Below are 20,217 nucleotides of genomic sequence, written 5' to 3'. Positions count from 1 at the left end.
TGAATGAGACAGCTTTGACTTAAAATTTTACTTTGCTTATAATATATATGATTTGCTCATGTATATTATTTTATATACATGTACGCATGTGGATAGTATATGAATAAACACAAAAAATAGTATTTGTCATTTATATTCTAGAAAAAAAATTAAGTGTTAAAATTGTATGAAAATTTTAAATATTGGAAATCTATGCATATATGTCTAAAAAAACTTAGGGGAAGGAAGACATCCACAAACCATGGTTAACTACTTGTTTCTCAGGTTTAAATAGCATAGTTTACTGTTTTTTATTTTTGGTTTGGGGTTTCTAAGAACTTATTCTCCAAGCCACACGTTAATTTAATAAGGAGTCGAACAATCCAATTGTTTCATTCTTTCTGTTATCTTCTGAGATACCGTATCGTTTTTTATTGGTGCGAAATGCTGAGAATTGAGAACAAATGCAAAAATGGAATATGCTGAATTTTATTGAATATAAAATCATATCAGCCACCCATAAAGTAAAGCTAGATCCGCCAATAACATACACTCGCACAACAGGATTTCGAACCAATCTATCGGAAGTATCATTCATTAAGAAATCATATATATTAGTGAAAGATCGTCGAGATCTGCTCAAAACCTATGAAATTATTAATCAAAATCGAGATTAAATTATGGAAAAATTGTAAAGATTTATTAACATTATATATAACTTGGGAAGCAAAATGTGTGTGTTATCAAACCCTAATTATGAAGTAACCCGTGAAACTAGACTGTAAAATATTTTTGCAGGAATCTTATTGTGATAAAGGATTTAATGATTTAGATATGAATATGAAGATTACGATAGATTCTAATTAGTTTAAAGCCCAATTACGATCTACGTATATATCGCAAGATGCGGCTAATATTGGTAATTGGTCGAGGAAATCTCCTTTTTAAACGAATATTGTCTGACTTTGTGAGCCAGGCGTGCTTATATCTCACGGTGATGGCTTAAACCTCGTGGTCGTCTCTTTGCAGTCTTACTCATGTTCGTAATGTGCCAATCGTTCTCGAGCCATCCGTTAGTCGGCTAGTGGTCATATATATCGTGCCACGTGGTATATATATACCTCTTTTTTAACTATCCACGTAGGTTTTATTAAGATTTGTTTATACAAGTTATGTACGAATGCAAAATACCTATTTAATAAGGAGAAAGAGATGTAAACCCATTTTTCCTCATCATAAATGAAAATATGGGATCATCGACATGCATCCCCATCTATTAGAATACGTATTATAGCCGACTTTTATACGCATAATTTTTGTTTTCGTATGTTAATGTCTAGATCATCTTGTTCTAATTTATACTCTTTTCTTTTTTTTTGGTCGAACAATTTATACACTTTTCATGTCGTTATAAATGATGTTTTAGGAAAGAACAAAAAATGTTTCAAATTAGACGATAATTTTGATTTTTTAATGCAAAATTAATTAATTTATTGTTTTAACTATTTTTATTACACATATTGTTTTATCATTAGTTGAACTGTGTTTATATAAATAATAAATAACGTTTTAGTTTAGAAAAAGACAAAATTTATTAATTCATAATATATGTATACAATCTTAAACATCAGATATTTTGAAACTGAAAGTACTATTTTCTTTTGTTTGCTGAAAAAAATGCAATCATGTGCAAATCAATAATATAACCCACGGATCGAAGACCTCATCAGATCTAGTGGCCTTAGATTCTCATTGCAAGGCTGTTGTTGATAGATCTGAAGTTTTATAACCTTTGATCGATGCGTGCGGCGTGCCTAAATTATAATATGCATGTAATGGAATATCCCTTATGTATGGTGAAGCAAACATTGGACTTAGGAATCTCCAAGCATCTCGTAAACCATTAATATGCGTGATATTATTTTCTAAAGACTTTGGTCAACTTAGAAACAAATTCTTTTTTTAAATTAGTAGAGCCTAATAAATTCGAGGAATTAGATGAATCCGACTAAAACTAGCGATGTAAAATCTGAAACACATTCCAATGATCCAAATGATCTTTAGGATTAAAATGAAAAGAAAAAAACAGCTCCCTTACTTTTTAAAATATTGTTTATGATCCGATTTTAAAATATCGTAATTACAGTTTTAGTATACACACTATAGAACAAAGAAAAAAAAGTTAAAAATTCTCCCTCAAAAGTATGAAACAAATAAATTAAAATTAAAGTTCAGTTTAAGGGTGTTCAATCCAAATGTATATTGAGACTTGAGATGTTCGGCTTTTTTTGGACTTTGATTTAATGAAACAATAATACTCCTTAAGGTTTTTCGATTTAGGGTTAGATAATCGAATATATTTTTTTTCATATTATAAATTTTGGTTCGATTCGAATTCGGTTTCAGCCTTTTTAGGTTGTTAATGAAACTAAAAGTAAATGATAATAACTACATACAAGTTTACTCGGCAAAATGCTTGGCCAAAGATCTTAGTTGACGAATAACTCAACAGTGGCAAGAATTAAAAATTGATTTTGAGTGCTAAATCCTAAACAACGACTAAGAAAAGCATGAACACACAACTCAAATCTAAGTTAATCCAAATTTTAGTGATGGTTTAGGAAGATTTACTACAAATAGTCGGCAGGCAAAATGTACTTTTATCTACCCAAATATTTTAATAATTCTCTTCAAAACTCATGTCGAGAGATGACAGGAAAACGTGGTCAAATAAATAAAAGAAATAAAAATAACCAAAACCGATTTAGTATCCACCTTAAAGCTACATCAAGCTGAAATCACACCTAAACGAAAGAAAACCACCACTACTACGCTTCTTGTCTCGAAAACAATTCTACACTTCTAATGCCCAGACGACGTCAAGTCCCACCCAATTCACGGCCACCAATACCACCACCGTTACGCTCACCTTTTCCACCTTAAAATTACATAACCATAATTCAAAGGAGAAAAGATCGAAAACCTTTCCTAAGGCCAGAGTCATCGCTTCCTCTTCTTACCAGACTTCGTCTGACTTCCCTGCGACTTGCCTGAACCGACTGATTTACCTTTTGTTGCTGGTTCTGGTGCCTTGGGTGTCTCTTCAGATTCGGACTCTGCATCGCTCTCCTTGGCCTTGGAGGAAGGTGTAGATTTTGCTTTGCCTTTAGCTACTTTCACCTTGGCTGATGAAGACTTCGCAGGTCCAGACTTGGACTTTGAGGAAGTCGTCATAGTCTTGGACGGCTCTTCCTTTTTCTTGGATGAAGCTTTGGATGTGCCAGAGTCTCCTTGGTCCTTTGATTTTCCAGATTTCACTATCTCTTTCTTCGACTTGCTGCTTCCCGATTTTGCACCACCTGATTTAGCAACGGTTCTGGGATTTTCCTCCTCTTCGCTCAACTCTTCAGAGCTATCCTCTTCTTCTCTGCTCGGTTCCTTTGAATCCTTTGGTTTGCTCTCTGTTTTATCATCCTGGGACTTCTTGCCTGACTTGGAAGCAGGAGCAGCTTTAGACTTGCTGGATCCAGCTCCACCACCCCTGGGTCAGAAGCGATATTGCTTATTAGTATGGAAATTTTCTAGTGACTTCAACAACACCTTTAACCTATTTGCGTTCAGTTTCATTTACTTTTTCCCTGATGATTCTATCTTTGATTGCTTGCCTGTCTTGGCTTTTTTTCTCTGCTGGGCCCTGCATTGAGAATTACTAAGCTTGGTCATCACAAATCATCACATCTAGCTAATCCTTACAGAGCCACATACACACCGGAACTAGAGATGTAACACTTACTCTGCAGAGGCTTCTTCATCATGACCCGTCTGATCAGCAGCTTCTTCACCATGCTGCAAAAAAATGTAAATTACAGCAAATGGAAAGAATTTTTTAAAAAAGTCAGAGATTAATGAAATATAATGCCCCACCTCTGATTCTGATTCATCCAGAAAATGCCACTTCTGTTTCTTCAAATTCAAGATTTCTTGATCGCCATCATCATAGCAAACCTGGAAACGAAGATAGCAACAACAAACGACAAAAATAAAACGTACCATAAGATGCCCTGAATCAAATGAAAAAATAATGTACCACTTAGGAAAACAGTCAATAGGCTAATGATTCACCGCAAACAGAAATGACAACAACTATAGTTATAAAAAAGACTGATAAAATGGGGCTTACCAGATGTTTCTTCTTAGCAGAATCATATGAATTGACCGAACCAGTATAATACCTGCGGCAGAAATCCAATATTCATCCAAGGTGTTAGTCCAGATTCAGCTATCTAAGGAAAAATACATAGAATGGCGGACAGCATTTGTGTAAATCAAACATAATTCCTAGAAGCTCCCCGACGTTTTACGTGTATATATCTAGTTTCCTTAAATACATATAAAGCCGCCGGGAGTTTTACGTAAGAAAATACAAAATGCTTACGCTTTATCCATAGGCCACCAGACTCTGACCCTCGACCCAACTAAACTTTCATCGTGGTTTTGGAGATCAGATGCCTGCCAGGGAATTAATTCAGTATGAAGAAGTCTAACAAAAAAAAAAAAAAACTCGTACAGAGCACAAGGAACCAGTACGGACAAAGAAGTAAACACGAGAATCATAAGCTCCACAGAAGGGAACGAACAGGTGTTTAAAAGAAAAATATTTTCAACATGAAGAGAATAAGAAGCTGCAACCATGCACAGTTACTACTGCAAATGTCAATTGGTAAAACATGATTTTTTCCCCACATTCCTTTGCAACAATTATAATAGGTGAAATTTCGAAAACATACTTTCTCTTTGCCTAGACTTCGTTTTCTCTTTGCGTTTGTATTAGGACTTTCTTCTATCGGTTGCTTCACTTCTTTCTTTGACTTTGAGGCTGGCTTTCCAGAGGAAACAGCTGGCTGAAATACAACCAAAGGATCTCAGTAATCGTAAATGGACAGGGAAGGTAGATATATATCGAATCAGTCAGGGGAAAAGCTTACTTTTTCATTATCACCTGAAGACGTATGTAATGTGTCCTCATCCATGGCTTTCCCACGTCCTGGCTTCTTCTTATCCCCTTTTGGCTTTGAGGATTCTTGTTCATTATCACTCTCAACTACCTTTTTCTCTGACTGTTTAGCTGCTTTTGTCTCAGAGGTGGTTTTCTTTGAAGGAGGAACATTGGACTTGGTTTTACTTGAAGAGGCGACCTTCTTTCCAGACTTTTTTGTCACTTTAGCTTCAGAAGTGTTTGGTTCTTCGGAAGCTTCTTCCGTAACATTAGCAGCAGATGGTTTGGCCTCCTTCGTTGAGCTTTTCTTCTGGTTTGCAGTCTTCTTAGGACGGTTTTCCTCAACAAGATCCTCAGCTCTAGATGGAGAACTGACATTGGCAGTTTCATCAGCTGATGTCTTAGATGGCAAAGCCTGCACACCTGTTTTCTCCTCATTTTCTGAAGAAGTGGCTGCGTTAACAGATGAGTCATCAGGAGGCGACTTTAAGACACCCTTGCTGTCCAGGAGTGCTCCAGGTTCAGTCTCTTCTTTGATATCTGAAGTTTTTGATGAATCCACTTGTTTGACAGAACTAGGTTCTTTTTCCATAATTTGATGTTCAACATCAGGCTTTTCTTCAGAAGCATTATCCAAGTCAGTCTTGCTAGGATTATCAAGTTGTTGAGGCTCATCTTTAGCATTCGTATTATCTTGCTTCTTTGTCTCAGTATCAACAGACGAATCATTCTGTTGCACAACACCATTGCTGACTCCTGATTTACCAGATTCATCCTTAGGGGCATCAGTTCGCTCGGGTGTAGAAATTTCTGCTGCCTTCTGTTTATCCTGCTGATTGGAAATTAAAAACCAATTATCAATCTACTTGAGCAAAATGAAGAAAGACATCTATCATTTTTTTCAAATCAACAAATTTTCAGAAGTTTAATGCTATTTTTTACCTCTACTTCTGCTTCCTTTGTTAAATGAACATGACTAACCTGCGGGATAAAAAATTGGGAGAACTTTATAAAAACATGTAATGTAACTGGACGACCAGCATAATCACAAAAAAATGAGATAGTTCAACAGAAAAACAGGTGAGATATAAAACTGGCTGGGTAGAGATACAGATGAGAAGACTTGCCTCTTCTTCATTCGCAACAAGTTGATCCTGCTGCAAAGCACTGAATGTCCCTTCACATATAGAAGTCACTATCTTACTATACTTATCAAAAGGGACACCCGACGATTTCACTGCTTCAGTGAGATACGTTTTGAGCTTGCTAGCACAGTTACTGAGAACTTGTTCTGCCAACCTCCGTGATACTTGGGGAACCTGAGGACAAGTTGAAAGAATTAACAAAGGAGCATACTGAAACATAATTAGCAAGACCAACAATGTATCACCTCATCATCCTTTCTAACAAAATGTAGAATTGGTGAAAGCATTTCTGGGGGTATATCCTCGCTTTCTTCTAAAACAAGGGTCATAATGTTCTCCATTGATGAAAATACGTTCCCTGAATGATGGTCCCTGAAAAGGAAAATAAATTAATCATCAGACAAACATGATATCCAGTGAGAAGCTTGAAGATGCAAGGAGGAAAGTAAAACTAAGCTTCTGTAAAAAAAAAGTGATCAGAATGTTATGGCTGCTTCTGTCATTAAGTCACCTAAATAGTTTATCTGATGTGCTGAGTGGTAACAACAGCATCCACAAATCCAATATGGCATAAGTAGACTAAAGGGAAAACAATTCAAGATTATAAGCAAGGTACAGAATTCCATGTATGTATGTCGTATATATTCTGGACCTTAAATTTCGAAGTTAAAGAAAAACTTGCATCAATCATAGAACCGTTGCTAAGTTAGCAATGATTCCATCAGAATGGATTTATTAGCTTGTACCTTACAGCCTTCAGGAAATTCTGGAACATCTCAATAAGAAGTGCATCACACTCAAGATCCAACATCACAACGCACGATCTGACCTTAGCCACCGTTTCAAGGATAGAGGTCCTTTTGGAATAGGAGCGACTAGAATTGTCAACTAAATTTTCAAATGATGATACAATTAACTTAAATACTTCCTGCGCAAGAACAGAAGAAAAGAATCAGCGACAGTCGCCTTTATGCCCATTTCCTGAAGATAAATTACCAAACAATAACATACCCTCATCTGGTCATCATCATAAGGAGCATCCGGAGCAGTTATTCTTGTAATCTCACTGATGCAGGCAGCGACTGCTACTTTCACATCGACATCTGAATGCTTGAAGAGTTTTCCAGCGACTAATGCTTTCATCAATGGAGAGAGTGCATTCTGCATTGAGTCGGGAGGTGACTGTTCAACCTCTGACAGGCTGAGGAAAAGTTTCTGCAGCAATATACAAGATGATATCAAACTCAAGAATTCCAAAATCACAGCATCACCATCACACACTTGAATCTGAAAACAGATGTGTCACCACCTTTCATAAAAACCAGTCCAGAAAATCTTTGTAGAGCATGAAAAAATTACGGATAAAGTTGTATGAACTTATAGTACAGATTGATTAACACAAAATCAATCAGTGGCATAATCGAATGAATGTCTTTCTTCAACACTGATCTAAAGATTTAGAGTAGTTTCAAGAGCAGAAGAGCTCAGGCAGCCTCTGTAAACCAGAATTTAACAACAGCTCCGTTCTTTATAGATGAATATGCTTAACCAACACAGATATTGAGGATTATCGATAAGAATCTATTGGAAACGGAGAAATCACCCAAAGGCAAGATCTCAACTGCATTGAGTCAATTCGCATAGCTAGATGAAGGTAGCAAACAAATAACAATAAGAGGAAAGATGCAGAGCAAGAGTTAAACCCAAATCAAGAAATCCACACTAAACGCATGCAGGCACTTAGCATTGCACGAAGACGAAGAAGAACACCAAGAAAAAACATAACACATATGTATAACGAAATGGTCAAGAAGCTCACGTCAAGGAGAGAAAGAAGCTCATCGACTGAAGATGGCGGGTCAATAAGCTTTTCCCGTGCTTCCAGAATCTGCTTCTCTAGCTCTTTATCAGAATCCGACATGACTCCCTCTCCTTCTCTTCTCTCTCTCTCGTTCGCTCTTCGTGCGAATCTACAATTAGATCTCTACGAAACCTAGATTCCGAAACACAGTCTTCTCACAAAGCGAAAAACCTAAATCGTCCTTCGATTCTAGAAATGATGACAAGCCGATTGAGCGAGAAACAACGAGAAATTCCCCCAAAGTCACTGAACAACACGCTAGGGTTTTCTCCTCTCCCTCTTTTTTTTTTTTGTTTTTTTTTCCTCTCAATCTTAACAGTTTACAGAAAACCAAAAAAAAAAGTAAGAAATTTTCTCAGACGCGAGAACCCTCAGCGCCGTTAAAAAGATATATATAATCTTTATTAAAAACGAAAATGGAAGTATTTATTTTTGGTGTACGGCAATTTATTAAGTGGTCGTCTTTTTGACGATGTGTTACTTTCTTTAATTTGTTTTTCTCTCTCTTTTTGGGCTTTTCTTAAAAGGGGGAATCCAAAAATTAAGGAAAATCCAGTATTGCGATTTTTTCCCCCTCTCCAGATTTCACCTAGATTTATAAACTCAGGTTAGCTAAAATAGATCGCCATAAATAAGTCATACTAATATCGTTTGATAAATTTGAAATCAAATCTGATAAATGTTATTACTTTCATAACAAACTATTTTCTTTTTAACAATTACTGTATTGAACAATGATATTTTTATAATTCATATATCGTTGAAATCATCTACATAGTCATATACATGTATAATGTTTATATCGATTCTGTACACATATATGACTATGTTGATGACCTTAACATAATAAATTTAGAATATGATTATACAAGTCCACGATTCAAATTTGGAAAATAAGAATGGAAATTTGTATCTATGGAATTCTTTGAATTTTTTTTTTTAAAACACAAGATCACCTATTGGTTTACTATATTACTGTTCAGTCAATATTTTCGGTATTTCACATTAACCGGTTGCTAGCTTTTAAACAGTTTTCAAAATTTTGTTTTCTTAAGATATTATTGAAAAAAAAACAGATTAGCTCTTAGAACTTCTTTCTCCGGTATATTTCGGGTTGAAAATAACTTAACAATGTTATGAGCTTTTTCATGAGTCCTCCGGTTGGTCTCATTTATAGCGTAATAGCTATACGCCTATACGCCTATACCAATAACAAACAATTTGGTTAAAGAGGGACTCAAGGTCGAGCGGTATCTCAAACGTCTCAGCGCGGCCTGCTCCCCAATAATGTATCGGGCTATAGCTCAAACCCAGCCCAATTATTTACGACTGAGTCTGAGTCCAACCAGGTATTTCAGAAACCATGAAAAAAAAAATATTACAAGAATTTAATGGGCTAATCTCCATGTCGGCCCATTTTCAAACCTCTTGCATCGTTGGAACTTGGAAGTGCTTCCTTTGCGTTCTATGTTGATATCAACCAGTCACGGAGTACCACGTCATCACGTCATCACTTTGGTTTTCCAAATGTAAGCTAGATATAGAATGATTATTAGGAAACATGCGTTTATATAGAAAATAAAACGTATTATCTCAAAAGTATGTCGGATCTCAAGTGTCTTTAAGTTATTAGATACAGAACTCATTATATCATCAACTCATCGAGTTTAAAAATGACCCTAATTAATGGGAAATGAAATGGTAGTAGATAAGCATAATGTCCATATACACAGACAGCTACTGCAGCTTTGGTAGCCAGAGAAGAGTGTTTTCCATAACATTGAATTATATCAAAACCAATTAAAATAGTCTGCCTTTAAATGAATGAATGCAGTCACACTCCCACGTGCCTCTCCCACCTTTCATTTACGTTCTTAATTATTTAGATGTGTACTTTTTCAAATTTGGGACCATCTTTAAATACTTGTAGGGATATTACGATGTATACATCGATGATCTCTTGTGATATGTTTAAGCATACTCTTGTGACTCTTGTGCTTAATGGATAAAAACAACAAACATACTCAAAATTTTAAGGACGAATACTCTTACAAGCCAGGAAAAAGGATATATACACCATATAATTAGAGTAAAAAGAACTGATAAAATTGGTACAAAGTAAAAGCTAACAAAGTTCATAACTTTATAACATACAGCTTTAACACTAAGCCTAGTAGACCAAGTGGGTTTTTCACTTTCAACAAAGCCAGAACCCAAACAAACAAAAAAGGCAACTCCACATGAACAATAACAACGACACATCGTACGTTGAGTACACTATACATTATATTAGATTGTGTCTGTGGTCTTTTGTCGCATACCTCAGAAGTTGATGAGATCTGTCGAAGCAACACTCTTCCTCTTTGTTTTTATTTCCTCTTGTTAAATCAGCTCACAGATTTTTTTGGTTCCCCCTTCAACTTTTTGCAGAAATGCTTCGTGATGACACCTATAAGACGTGATGATGCTTGATTATTTTATTTATTTATTAAAAATGAATTTGACTAAAAACTCTCGCTACAAAACAAAACAAGAAAAGCCAAATGTAGTTAGATCACTGATCCAATTTCTCCACGCCGCCACATTGTTTATTAAGGCAAACTCTATTTTCTATTCTATTCGGAAAACAACAGCACAACCATAAACTATTGTCTCAAAAGATTCCAAACTCCATTTGAGAAAAATATGAAAAAGAAAAGCAATACATATTTTACACAGAAAAAAATAAAATAAATGCAAACAATAAAAGCAAAGGCAGAGAGTGGACCAAAGCATACTATAGAAAAAGAAATGACCGACACTTTAGTTAAGGAAGATGGACAGTTTGGTAATTTCATCATTCATATGTGGGTGGGGTCTCAATGTAAATGAGGTCTACAAAACTGATGAAGTGCATGTGAGAGACTAAGTCAATGCTCCCTAATCTTCCCCGAATTTACATTTGATGCCACTGTCAGTCAGTGAGAGACAGAGCATCAAATCACAAAAGCCTTGAGGAGAAAGTTAACTATACTTATACTGATATGACAATCTACTTAGTTTAATATAATCCACCAATATGAATAATTAGGTGAAAGACTTACGTTTTCATCAAAAGGGAAGGCTCTTTGAAGTGGAGCTCATAGAGAGTGACTTAAAATGCTCTGAAGGAACAAAGTCTTGTGGCAAATTAGCTCTCTTCACGATTCTCTTCATATTGCTCTGTAAACTCTGCTGCACTAGCTGCTTCACGGCTTTCCTCTCTTCGCTCATCAACACATCGCTTTCCCCGTGGTCCAAACCATTGTCTCTGGTCCCATAGATCGGTGCCGATAAGGCTCCGCATGATCCAGTACTGTCCAAGACTTGCTTCCCTTTGTCTACTCTAAGACACTCTAATATCCTCGAGGCTCTCTTTTGAGCCAACGCACTTCCCAAAAGGGTCAACTCGAGCAGCGATGATTCGATTCCTGCTTCAATCATAACTTGTCGATCTCCGTATCCTTTGTGAGCCATCAACATAAGTATGTAAGTCGCCTTTTCTTGGCATCCTGGAGAGTCGGTCCAGTTCAGTACATCGACTAAAACCGGGAATGCGTCGCCCACTGAACTGATGGCTTTCCTTCCTTCTGGAACTGCCACTATATTGCTCAAGATTGCGAGAATCCTCTCGCTCACTTCCATATCTCCCAATGTGTTCAAGAGAAACGTGATTAGATCGGTTTCAAGGATGAATGAAACGTTTGGTTGGTAGATTGAGAGGTTGTAAAGAGCTCTCAGAGCGTCTTCTCTGGCTTGTGAGCTGCTTGTTTCGTCCAGATTCTGAAGAGTTTTCACTAGGAAGTTGATTGCTCCCGATGAACCGATGATCGGTTTGTTCGAGTCTAATGCGCTTAATCCGAGGAAATTGGCCACCACGGCTTCTGCAATTGATTGATCAGGCGTGTTTGGAGACTCGATTAGCTTCAGCATTTTGTGAACAGCCCCGGCTTTAACAATGGCTGCTTTGTTCCTGCAAACAAAAATTGGTGTTTCTTTATCTCTTCAGAATCTGGTAAGGTCTAAAATGGAGAAAAATATTGAAATAAATGCTTAAGTTTTATGCACATTGTTCATTTTAAGAAATGGAAAGTGACTTAACGAATGAAACCAAATCAATTTTGGCAGACAAACAAACGAACAAAGAAGAAAAGCTTCCGCATAGAACAAACAAACAAAAACAAGAACAATGGCAACTATTTCAGGGAAGATCAAAAAAAGGGAGAAAGTTTTAATTTTTTTTCCAGAAATTCAAAACCTGAAATGGAAGTAAACATTCAGGAGAGGGATTGAGACTCACGCGTCGTTACCGATCCCTAGATTGAGCAGAGCGTAAAGCGACGCGATCTGAGCGTCTGCGATTCGCGAGTCGTCGATCATACTAACTAGCGGCGGAATCGCGCCGAGCATCGCCAGCGTCACTCTCGCCTCCGAATCCTCCTTCGCCAGCAACCGCACCTCACTCGCCGCCGTTAATTTCTTCTGACAGTCTCCGCCGTCGTCATCGAATCCACGCGCCGCCGCCGCCGAAGCTTGTAGCTCCCTAACCACGCGCTTAAGCACCTCAAGCGCTTCCTCTTTCTTCTTCGTCTCCACGTCAGCTTCCACCTCCGCTAGATTCAACAGATCGCAGAGCTTCTCCGATTTCTTCACTTTCTCCTCGAAATCCACGCTGTTCAACGCCGCGCCGATAGTATTGGCTTTCGCATCCCTCGATGCGACCGCTGGCTTCTCCGTTACCGTCACGTCGTCTTCCTCTTCACGGAGCTCGTGCCCGTAACGTGAGCTACCGCCGCAGCTAACGGCGTCGAAGATCTTTCTGCGGAATGCGGATCTAGAGAAGGTGCTCCAGAGACGGAAATGGTTACCGGAAGTAGAGGAAGAAGTGGTAGGTGCACGGTCGAGAATGAGAGATCCGATATTGTTCCGGTGACATTTGGCCATTGTTATCTTTTATCTCCGATTACTTCTCAAGCTAAACTGCATTTGCACGAGCCCAGGAAAGAGTGCGGAAGAAGATTTTTTTTCTTTTCTTTTCTTTTCGTTATGAGAAAGAGAGGTTTTTGTTTGTTTATTTGGAAGCGAAAACAGAGGAAACGAAAAATGAACTTCGAGATTAGCGAAATGTTGACTGTTGATTTATTCTTTGTCCTTCTTCGTTTACCCTACGAGTCTAAGCCCTGTGTTTGGATACAGCCATTAACTAGACCGCGGATAATATATTAAATGCTTTGTTTTTTTTTTCTCTGATGGCAATAAGATATTTAAAGATTTGAAGTCAAATTCATATACAATTTTGTAATCTTGACTATTAAATTTTTGATATATATGTATATAAGAGATTAATGTGTAACGATTTTTAAATCTTGAAGAAACTATGATCTATATCGTTTTTTTTTACCTATTTTCTCGATTTAATCTAAAGTTGGATTCTAACTTTTTTTTTATATAGAAAAAATGAATTAATTTGAACTGCATGATTCCATTTTCAAATAAATTATTTTGTTCGAAACACTTATTTTAAATAAAAATGAACACCATAAAAAACAAAATGGTTTCTTTAAGACTACGTATAACTCGTTATGTGATGGACTATGGTTTGTATAATTACGTATTTTTCTTTACTTTTTACGGAAATTAATGTCTTATGACAAATTGAATTCGGTGTCGGGAAAACGAAAAAAACAAACAGAAATGTATTCGGTGAAACGACTACTGATTACACCTTTTCTTTAGGCAACAACCAGTTAGGAAAGAAAGAACAAAAAAAATGTGGACGAGAAATGTGAGGGTACAAGAGAACGGTGAGGCCATTATTGTTATTGATTCCAAGTGTTCAGATTTATAGATGTGTCAGTGAAGCTTCTTATACAAATACAAGTCCCCTCGTGCTATGTTGAACTATAAAGTGCTACTATATTGAGGTCAGTTCTTTGTTTCCAAAAATTATAATTTTATTATAGACAACAATTTGTGATTTGTTTACGGGAATTAGAAAATTCAAAACTACCAAAAAACAAAAAATTTGAAAGGGTTCCCAAAAAGTTTAATAACTTTTCCTAGAATTGATTTCAAATAATAATTTCTTAAGAGTTTGAAACCCTTTCGAAACGTGTTTGTATTGTGGTCTTTTTTTTTGGGTTATAAGCTAGGTTTGGTATTTCAAAACAAAACTAAACAAAGGTATTATTTAGAATGGCACAAAATTGTTATCTCTACTCTACAATAGAGTTAGTATATATGATCTATGAAAAATCATTAAAATGAAGAGTATTTTTAGTCAAGAGCTTAATTAAAGTTAAAACAAATAAGTATATACATTATTGTATAATGTATATATGTAAATCTCACACTCATCTGACAGAGTGGACATCCACTAGGAGAATTCGAGAATGATTTCTCTGTGTTGTATTTGCTCACACCGCCACTATCTCAAAATCTCAAACTTCTACTGGATCGCACTCAACCCCATTTCTCACCAAAAACATTTTTGATTAATGTTAGCTACACATCGGACCTCTCACGGTAAATATCTCCATCCAATAATAAAGTTGTTTAGCTCCAGATTTTATAATTGGTTAACTTACATTTTCATCAATAAAACTAGTCTTCTATTGGTTTGGAGAACATTATATACCACATATCTATATTCTGTTAAATCATTATGTATTATTGCTACTTTTGAGCAATACAGAGTAAGTGGGAAATCTTGGATTATCGGCTGACTGATGGATGAACTCATGAACATAAATAGATATCATTTCCTTTTATTATTTAGAGATATCTGAGTAGTGACTACAGGATCGATGTTATATTTATCTACTCAACCATCCGTGGTCCATCGGATACGTACATCAATTAGCTAGTATATGACTTAACTTGCACTAATTCAACGGGAACACTTTTAACGTAGAAGTTTTGAATTTTATAGGTTTGTGTATATTCGATACTTAAAAAAAAAAAGAAAAAAAAAGACAAGTAGAACTCAATGGGAGGACGTACGGTGAGGCCAAGGGTGAGCCGTAGACGATCAAAGGAATGAAGGCGGTCATACTGAAACATGATAAAGGTCAAAGCACGTGGAATGTCAACTTTAGCCTGACTTAAGGAGAAGAACATTGAATAGATTGTTTTACTCGTAAGTCGTAAACTCCGTAACTAGTGAGCGCCTGACTCTTCCCATTTGTTTATTCTAGTCCCCAAAGTATTACACAGTATTTACCAATACTATATTCAATTATTTTTGAAATCTTCAAAACATACTATACTATTACTATATGTTGTGAATGAACATTATCACATCAGCCGGATACATTTTACTTTACAACATGGTATAATCAAATAAACCATTTTACTTTATCATCTAAAAAAGAGATAATACTAGTACATTAATAATACAATACCACATTTATCATCTAAAAAATAAATACAATAAAATAAAACCAAAGTATTATTGTAAAAATAAAATAAAATCACAAAAAATGCTTTCATTGAGAGTTGAACTCAAGTTCGTTCTCAATGGCGCCTATCATTAAAGCCCTCAAGCTGAGCTATGAAGCTTTTGGTTACAGTTTTAACTTAAAAATATAAATACTGTGTTTTAAAAACACATGTTCTTGAAATGTAGTATGTGACTGTGTTTTGAAAACAGTAAGTTATACATACTAACTAGTAAGATACGTTATTTAGACGAGTACGTTATTTTTAATTTGCGACATACTGTTCCTTATTTTAATATTCGACATGATTTATTTATTATAAATATTTTATAGCAAAAGCGTATAATTGACAATTGATACAACAAGTACAAAGCCTATGAACATTGGCTTGTTCATACGTGACAATTGACCAACGCACCCGCAATTTCACTGTGTACACAAATGCACGATCAAAACGATCAAGCCGATAGCAATTTAAACGATTCCAAGTATACATCTTAAGCTGGTTCATATAGGAGATCACTCGATCACTTTGCCGGATCGAACCCAATAAAATCAAAACTGGTCACGACTTTGACATGATGCACTCAATTGATACTTTGAATGCTTAACATGTTTAATAAAATTATATAAATAGAAATTATATGCATAATCCAATGAATCTGAATATGTTTAATCCGACGTACAATAACGCTCATGATGCGGGGTCTGTTGGGTTCAGAGCCGCCTGACATTTATGGGATCACAAGCAAATAACATTTTTGGTCCATTAAATAATTAATTTTAAAATTAAAAACATGAAATTATAAAATTTCAGCTGAAAAGTTTCGTACCTAACACCTTGAATGAGATAATACGAGCACTTACCAACTAAGCTAGTAAAATTTTCTTGAAAAAATTGGCCTATAAAATTAATCTTTCTCAGACCCTGAAGCTAATGCTTTGTATGCTTGTGCTCAGACACAACTCCGGTTGGATTACAATGTAAATGGGTCTGTTGGGTTACAATATATGATGCACAATAACACAAGAAGTACACATCTATATTTAAAACCAAAAAATAAAAAAAACCACACATCTACATTGTAACCTAACAGACCCCAGGTCACTAACTCAGACGTCCTAGTTAACTCCGTTTTAAACTTGTCTTCCTTATGGTCCAACACGTCGATGATAAACGCAATTTTTAAAGATTTTTACTTAGGACTTTTTAATGACTTTCTTAGGTTTAATCGTTCGCATTTAGGCATATATGCCACACATGCATTGATTTGTGCATGTTCACATTTTGCATTGAAATGAAGTTAAACATAGTTCCATTAATCAATTGGAGCGAATATACACATTTTCGGGTTCTAACGACATTTTCGAAATGAATCTCAAGATTGGACGAAAATAAAACTTTCTAAATCGTTTTCCAACGAATCCAAAATCATTGCGATCAAGATTAATTAGTCTATATGGATTCAGAATTATCTTTTAAAATATCGACTATTTATTTTTCTCAACCTTTCATGTCCGATCAATTGAATCAACGGTTTCAACATCTTTTTTTTTTTTGATAATATGATTTCAACATCCCATTAATCGTAGTTATCAAAGGTGTAACATTATATAATGTATATAATTTCAGTAAATAATTTTGATATTAAAATGAACCTATTCACGATTTTATAGCTCAGAGAAAAGAAAAATCAAGCAGAAAATAAGAAATAATTATTAAATACTTTAAAATAACATTTTTTATAAAAAAAGTTATTGTATCTTATACATAAAGTCTTATAATTTATCATATATATTATAAGCGAAGTAAAAATTTCGTTTAAAGCTTTCTCATTAAATCTCAGAGTGGCTAATTACCTTTTCCCCGCCTTAAAATTATTTTTAATTTAAAAAAAAACAAAAAAATTGTTTACAACTAAAATCACGATTATATATAGATTGTAATAATATTAAATCAAATCAAAATACATGATTGTATCTCAATCAGATCAAAATCTACGATTTTATCAAATCAAAAATCACGATTTTACAACTAAAATCATGATTTTTTTTTTAAAAAACGAAATTAATTTTATTTAAATTAATTTTTATAAAAAAATATTAAAACTCGAAAATCATCATATATAATTATGTTACTCCATAAATCTTTAAGTAAATCTTACTTAATAGATACTTAGATATTATTTTCTTTTAAAAAAAAAATAATTATATGAATTATAAAAAAACATTAGAAAATGAAAAATCATCATATATAGTTATGTTACTCCCTTAATTTTTAAGTAAGTCTTGATAAATACTTAGATATTGTTTTTTAATAAACAATATATATGAATTATCTGATTTGCATGTATTAATTAGATGGAATTACCCTATATACCATTCTGAATCGGATAATTCATATATATTTATATGTTTTATATGTATTCACATGTTTATATTAAATATTTATATGTTTTTTTAATAAATTTTAAGTTTTATTAAAGAATATATATGAATTATCCGAAATTTTTACAAAAATATTTGAGATGTAAAATTTATGTTTAAGTAGCTAAAATTCTAAGTTTTCTTAAGTTTGTATGTTGGAAGGATTCAATTCCATCTAATTTTGTATTTTCTTTATTTTTTAAAATTATTTAATAGGGTAACAAATAAATATTCTAGCACAACAATGTGAAAGAAATCGATGATAAATCATATACAAAAATCTGCAAATCTTGGGACCGTGAAAATGTCACAACCCTTTTGTGGAGACTCCACTTTACTTAAAGTCTTATTTTGATATTTGTTATAATTTTTGATATTTTTGTTATTAGCATCATTAAGAAATTTTGAGAATTTCTTTTTTGGTATATATGTTTAAGCTCTTTTTTAAAGTTGATTACCCAAAAATATTTTTGATTGTTCGAAAGGAGCAAGCTACAAAAGTTAATGCAGCTTTCTTATCTAATAATAAATATAACCCACTTTTAAGGAGAGTTTTAAGTTTGAAATGTGTATTTATCTTTTTTCTTAGCCTCAAAAGATATAGAGTCATAAAAAGTATGAAGAGTACGTAATATGAAAAAAATCATAAGGAGAAGAAGAATAAACCGTAAAAACAAAGAAGAAGACGAAGAAGACGAATGTGTTAAATAATAAAAAAATATGGGAATGATAAATTTGAATAAGAAATATTGGAAGAAGAAAAAAAAATGAAGAATAAGACATGAAAAAGAAAATAAGAAAAAATATGGACAAAAGAAGAATAAGGAAAAAACGATGAAGAAGAAAGAAAAAAAACAATGTAGAGGAAAAAATAAAAAACGAAAAACTAGAATTTATTTTAATTAAATTAGTTTGTGGATTATTCAGTTATAAAGTTTTTTTATGTAATTAATTTCGAATTTTATTTACTTTTTTAGTTAACTTTATTTTGATTTTTTATGTCTTAAATAGTTGTTTTAATTATTTTTAATTTATAGCATAAATTTTTGTTTTTTGTTTTTAAAACTTTTGGGCCCGCGCAAGTCGCGGGCTAAATACCTAGTTATAGGTCAAACTATAAATTTATATTTTGCATTTACATAGGCAACCTAATTTTTATAGAATTATATTTAATACACATATTTGGTTATAAAATTTTCTGAAATTTAATTGTATTATTGTCTGAATGGTTGACCAGAAAGGATTTGGTCCGAAGAATTTATATCGGTAGTATCTAAAAAGATTTTTTGAAGACATAGAAACAAATAAAAATCTATGAGACGTAAAAGGTATATGTTATTTGTTTCTAGAAAAGAAAGATATTTCAACCGGGTGTTAAAAAAAAACAGGCAAAATGGAGTATATACATGTATGCAAATATTATAAAAGGATATAGAGAGTAAATGCATGCATGCAATTCAAATATACAAAAAATAGCATATTTGCTCGTCACCAATAGGTCCAATAATACTCGGTAGTATGAGGATAAGGTTTGGATCTTGTATTGACAAATGCAGATGTTTTTGCAGTTGTTAGATTCGGACAATCAATTTTTAAATAACTAATTAAGATTTTGCTAACTTAATTAGATTTTTTTTTTTTGGTCAAGAGATTTTTTTTTATTAGATTTTTGTTTTCTTTCAAGAAAGGAAATTAATATATAGGAAAAAAAAACGAACCAGATTGTGTGTATATACATAGTAGAAAGAACACCAAAAAGGAAATATTTCTTAGGTTCAAAAAAATTAAATACATTTCATAATATGACCAAATTTGACCATTTCATAATATGACCAAAGATTAAACAAAAAAATCACCACTCACTCCATAAAAAGATAAGATTAAAAGATTAATAATAACCACACTCTCTCTCTATATATAAACATAAACAGATGTTACTAGCATCGGTAAGAAGCACTCGGACGTAAACTCCTGCATTTGTAGCATCTCGTACGCTCCTTCCTTGTTTTCGATTTTGTTGGTTTCTGAGATATTTCTCCGGTAACCAAATCCGACACAATCGAAGGTCGATCCCCTCTCTTACTCACTGTCGCCCTTTTTTATTTACAATATTTTACTGAAGTCAAATATCGAGAACTTCTTGTGTTTTTCGAGTTCTAATGGTTAATCAAGTAGCCATGTGCGGTGTTCAATTGCTTTTGATTTAGCTTGCTCCGTTTTTTTTTCCGTGGAAGGGTTTTTTTCGAAGTTGAGTTTGCAAATATAGGGTTTTGGGTTTTCTTTTTCTCATACCCAGCTTACAAGTGCAATTCTATAAGTTTTTCTTTTTGTCAAGATATTAGTTTTCCGAGA

The 20,217-nt window shown here is 34.0% G+C and overlaps 2 protein-coding genes across 4 annotated transcripts; both read right to left on the bottom strand.

The window, feature by feature from the left end:
- Nucleotides 1–2,569: 2,569 nt before the first annotated feature.
- Nucleotides 2,570–8,293, bottom strand: LOC18030585 (altered inheritance of mitochondria protein 21). Of its 3 annotated transcripts, XM_006412477.2 has the most exons (14): nucleotides 7,940–8,292; nucleotides 7,132–7,335; nucleotides 6,867–7,048; nucleotides 6,366–6,492; nucleotides 6,103–6,294; nucleotides 5,918–5,956; nucleotides 4,965–5,807; nucleotides 4,767–4,880; nucleotides 4,415–4,488; nucleotides 4,160–4,211; nucleotides 3,904–3,984; nucleotides 3,773–3,825; nucleotides 3,611–3,673; nucleotides 2,570–3,520 (listed from the first exon to the last, which is right to left on the bottom strand). In XM_006412477.2, exons 1-14 carry the CDS (start codon nucleotides 8,039–8,041, stop codon nucleotides 2,980–2,982), a joined length of 2,667 nt encoding a protein of 888 aa, XP_006412540.1. In that variant the 5' UTR covers nucleotides 8,042–8,292; the 3' UTR covers nucleotides 2,570–2,979. The 3 variants fall into 3 exon arrangements, with proteins under 3 accessions (XP_006412540.1, XP_024004662.1, XP_024004663.1); XM_024148894.1 differs by having other exon boundaries at nucleotides 3,773–3,984; nucleotides 7,940–8,293; XM_024148895.1 differs by having other exon boundaries at nucleotides 3,773–3,984; nucleotides 4,965–5,804; nucleotides 7,940–8,293.
- Nucleotides 8,294–10,041: 1,748 nt separating this feature from the next.
- On the bottom strand, nucleotides 10,042–13,206 carry LOC18030271 (U-box domain-containing protein 14). The gene is made up of 3 exons (XM_006412476.2): nucleotides 12,300–13,206; nucleotides 11,065–11,972; nucleotides 10,042–10,430 (listed from the first exon to the last, which is right to left on the bottom strand). Exons 1-2 carry the CDS (start codon nucleotides 12,941–12,943, stop codon nucleotides 11,072–11,074), a joined length of 1,545 nt encoding a protein of 514 aa, XP_006412539.1. The 5' UTR covers nucleotides 12,944–13,206; the 3' UTR covers nucleotides 10,042–10,430; nucleotides 11,065–11,071.
- Between the last annotated feature and the right edge of the window lie 7,011 nt (nucleotides 13,207–20,217).

Source organism: Eutrema salsugineum, unplaced genomic scaffold (assembly GCF_000478725.1).
Source record: "Eutrema salsugineum unplaced genomic scaffold, Eutsalg1_0 scaffold_1, whole genome shotgun sequence".
Classification (NCBI taxonomy): domain Eukaryota; kingdom Viridiplantae; phylum Streptophyta; class Magnoliopsida; order Brassicales; family Brassicaceae; genus Eutrema; species Eutrema salsugineum.
This window is presented reverse-complemented; position numbering and strand designations above follow the sequence as displayed.

Excerpts from the sequence above, each read along its gene's own strand:
- LOC18030271 (XM_006412476.2), bottom strand. The coding sequence starts at position 12,943 with ATGGCCAAATGTCACCGGAACAATATCGGATCTCTCATTCTCGACCGT. Across the intron at positions 11,973-12,299 it reads CTAGGGATCGGTAACGACGC|GAACAAAGCAGCCATTGTTA; the intron begins GTGAGTCTCAAT and ends TTTTGTTTGCAG.
- LOC18030585 (XM_024148894.1), bottom strand. The coding sequence starts at position 8,041 with ATGTCGGATTCTGATAAAGAGCTAGAGAAGCAGATTCTGGAAGCACGG. Across the intron at positions 6,295-6,365 it reads TTGTTAGAAAGGATGATGAG|GTTCCCCAAGTATCACGGAG; the intron begins GTGATACATTGT and ends ACTTGTCCTCAG. Across the intron at positions 3,521-3,610 it reads ATAGAATCATCAGGGAAAAA|GGGTGGTGGAGCTGGATCCA; the intron begins GTAAATGAAACT and ends CTTCTGACCCAG.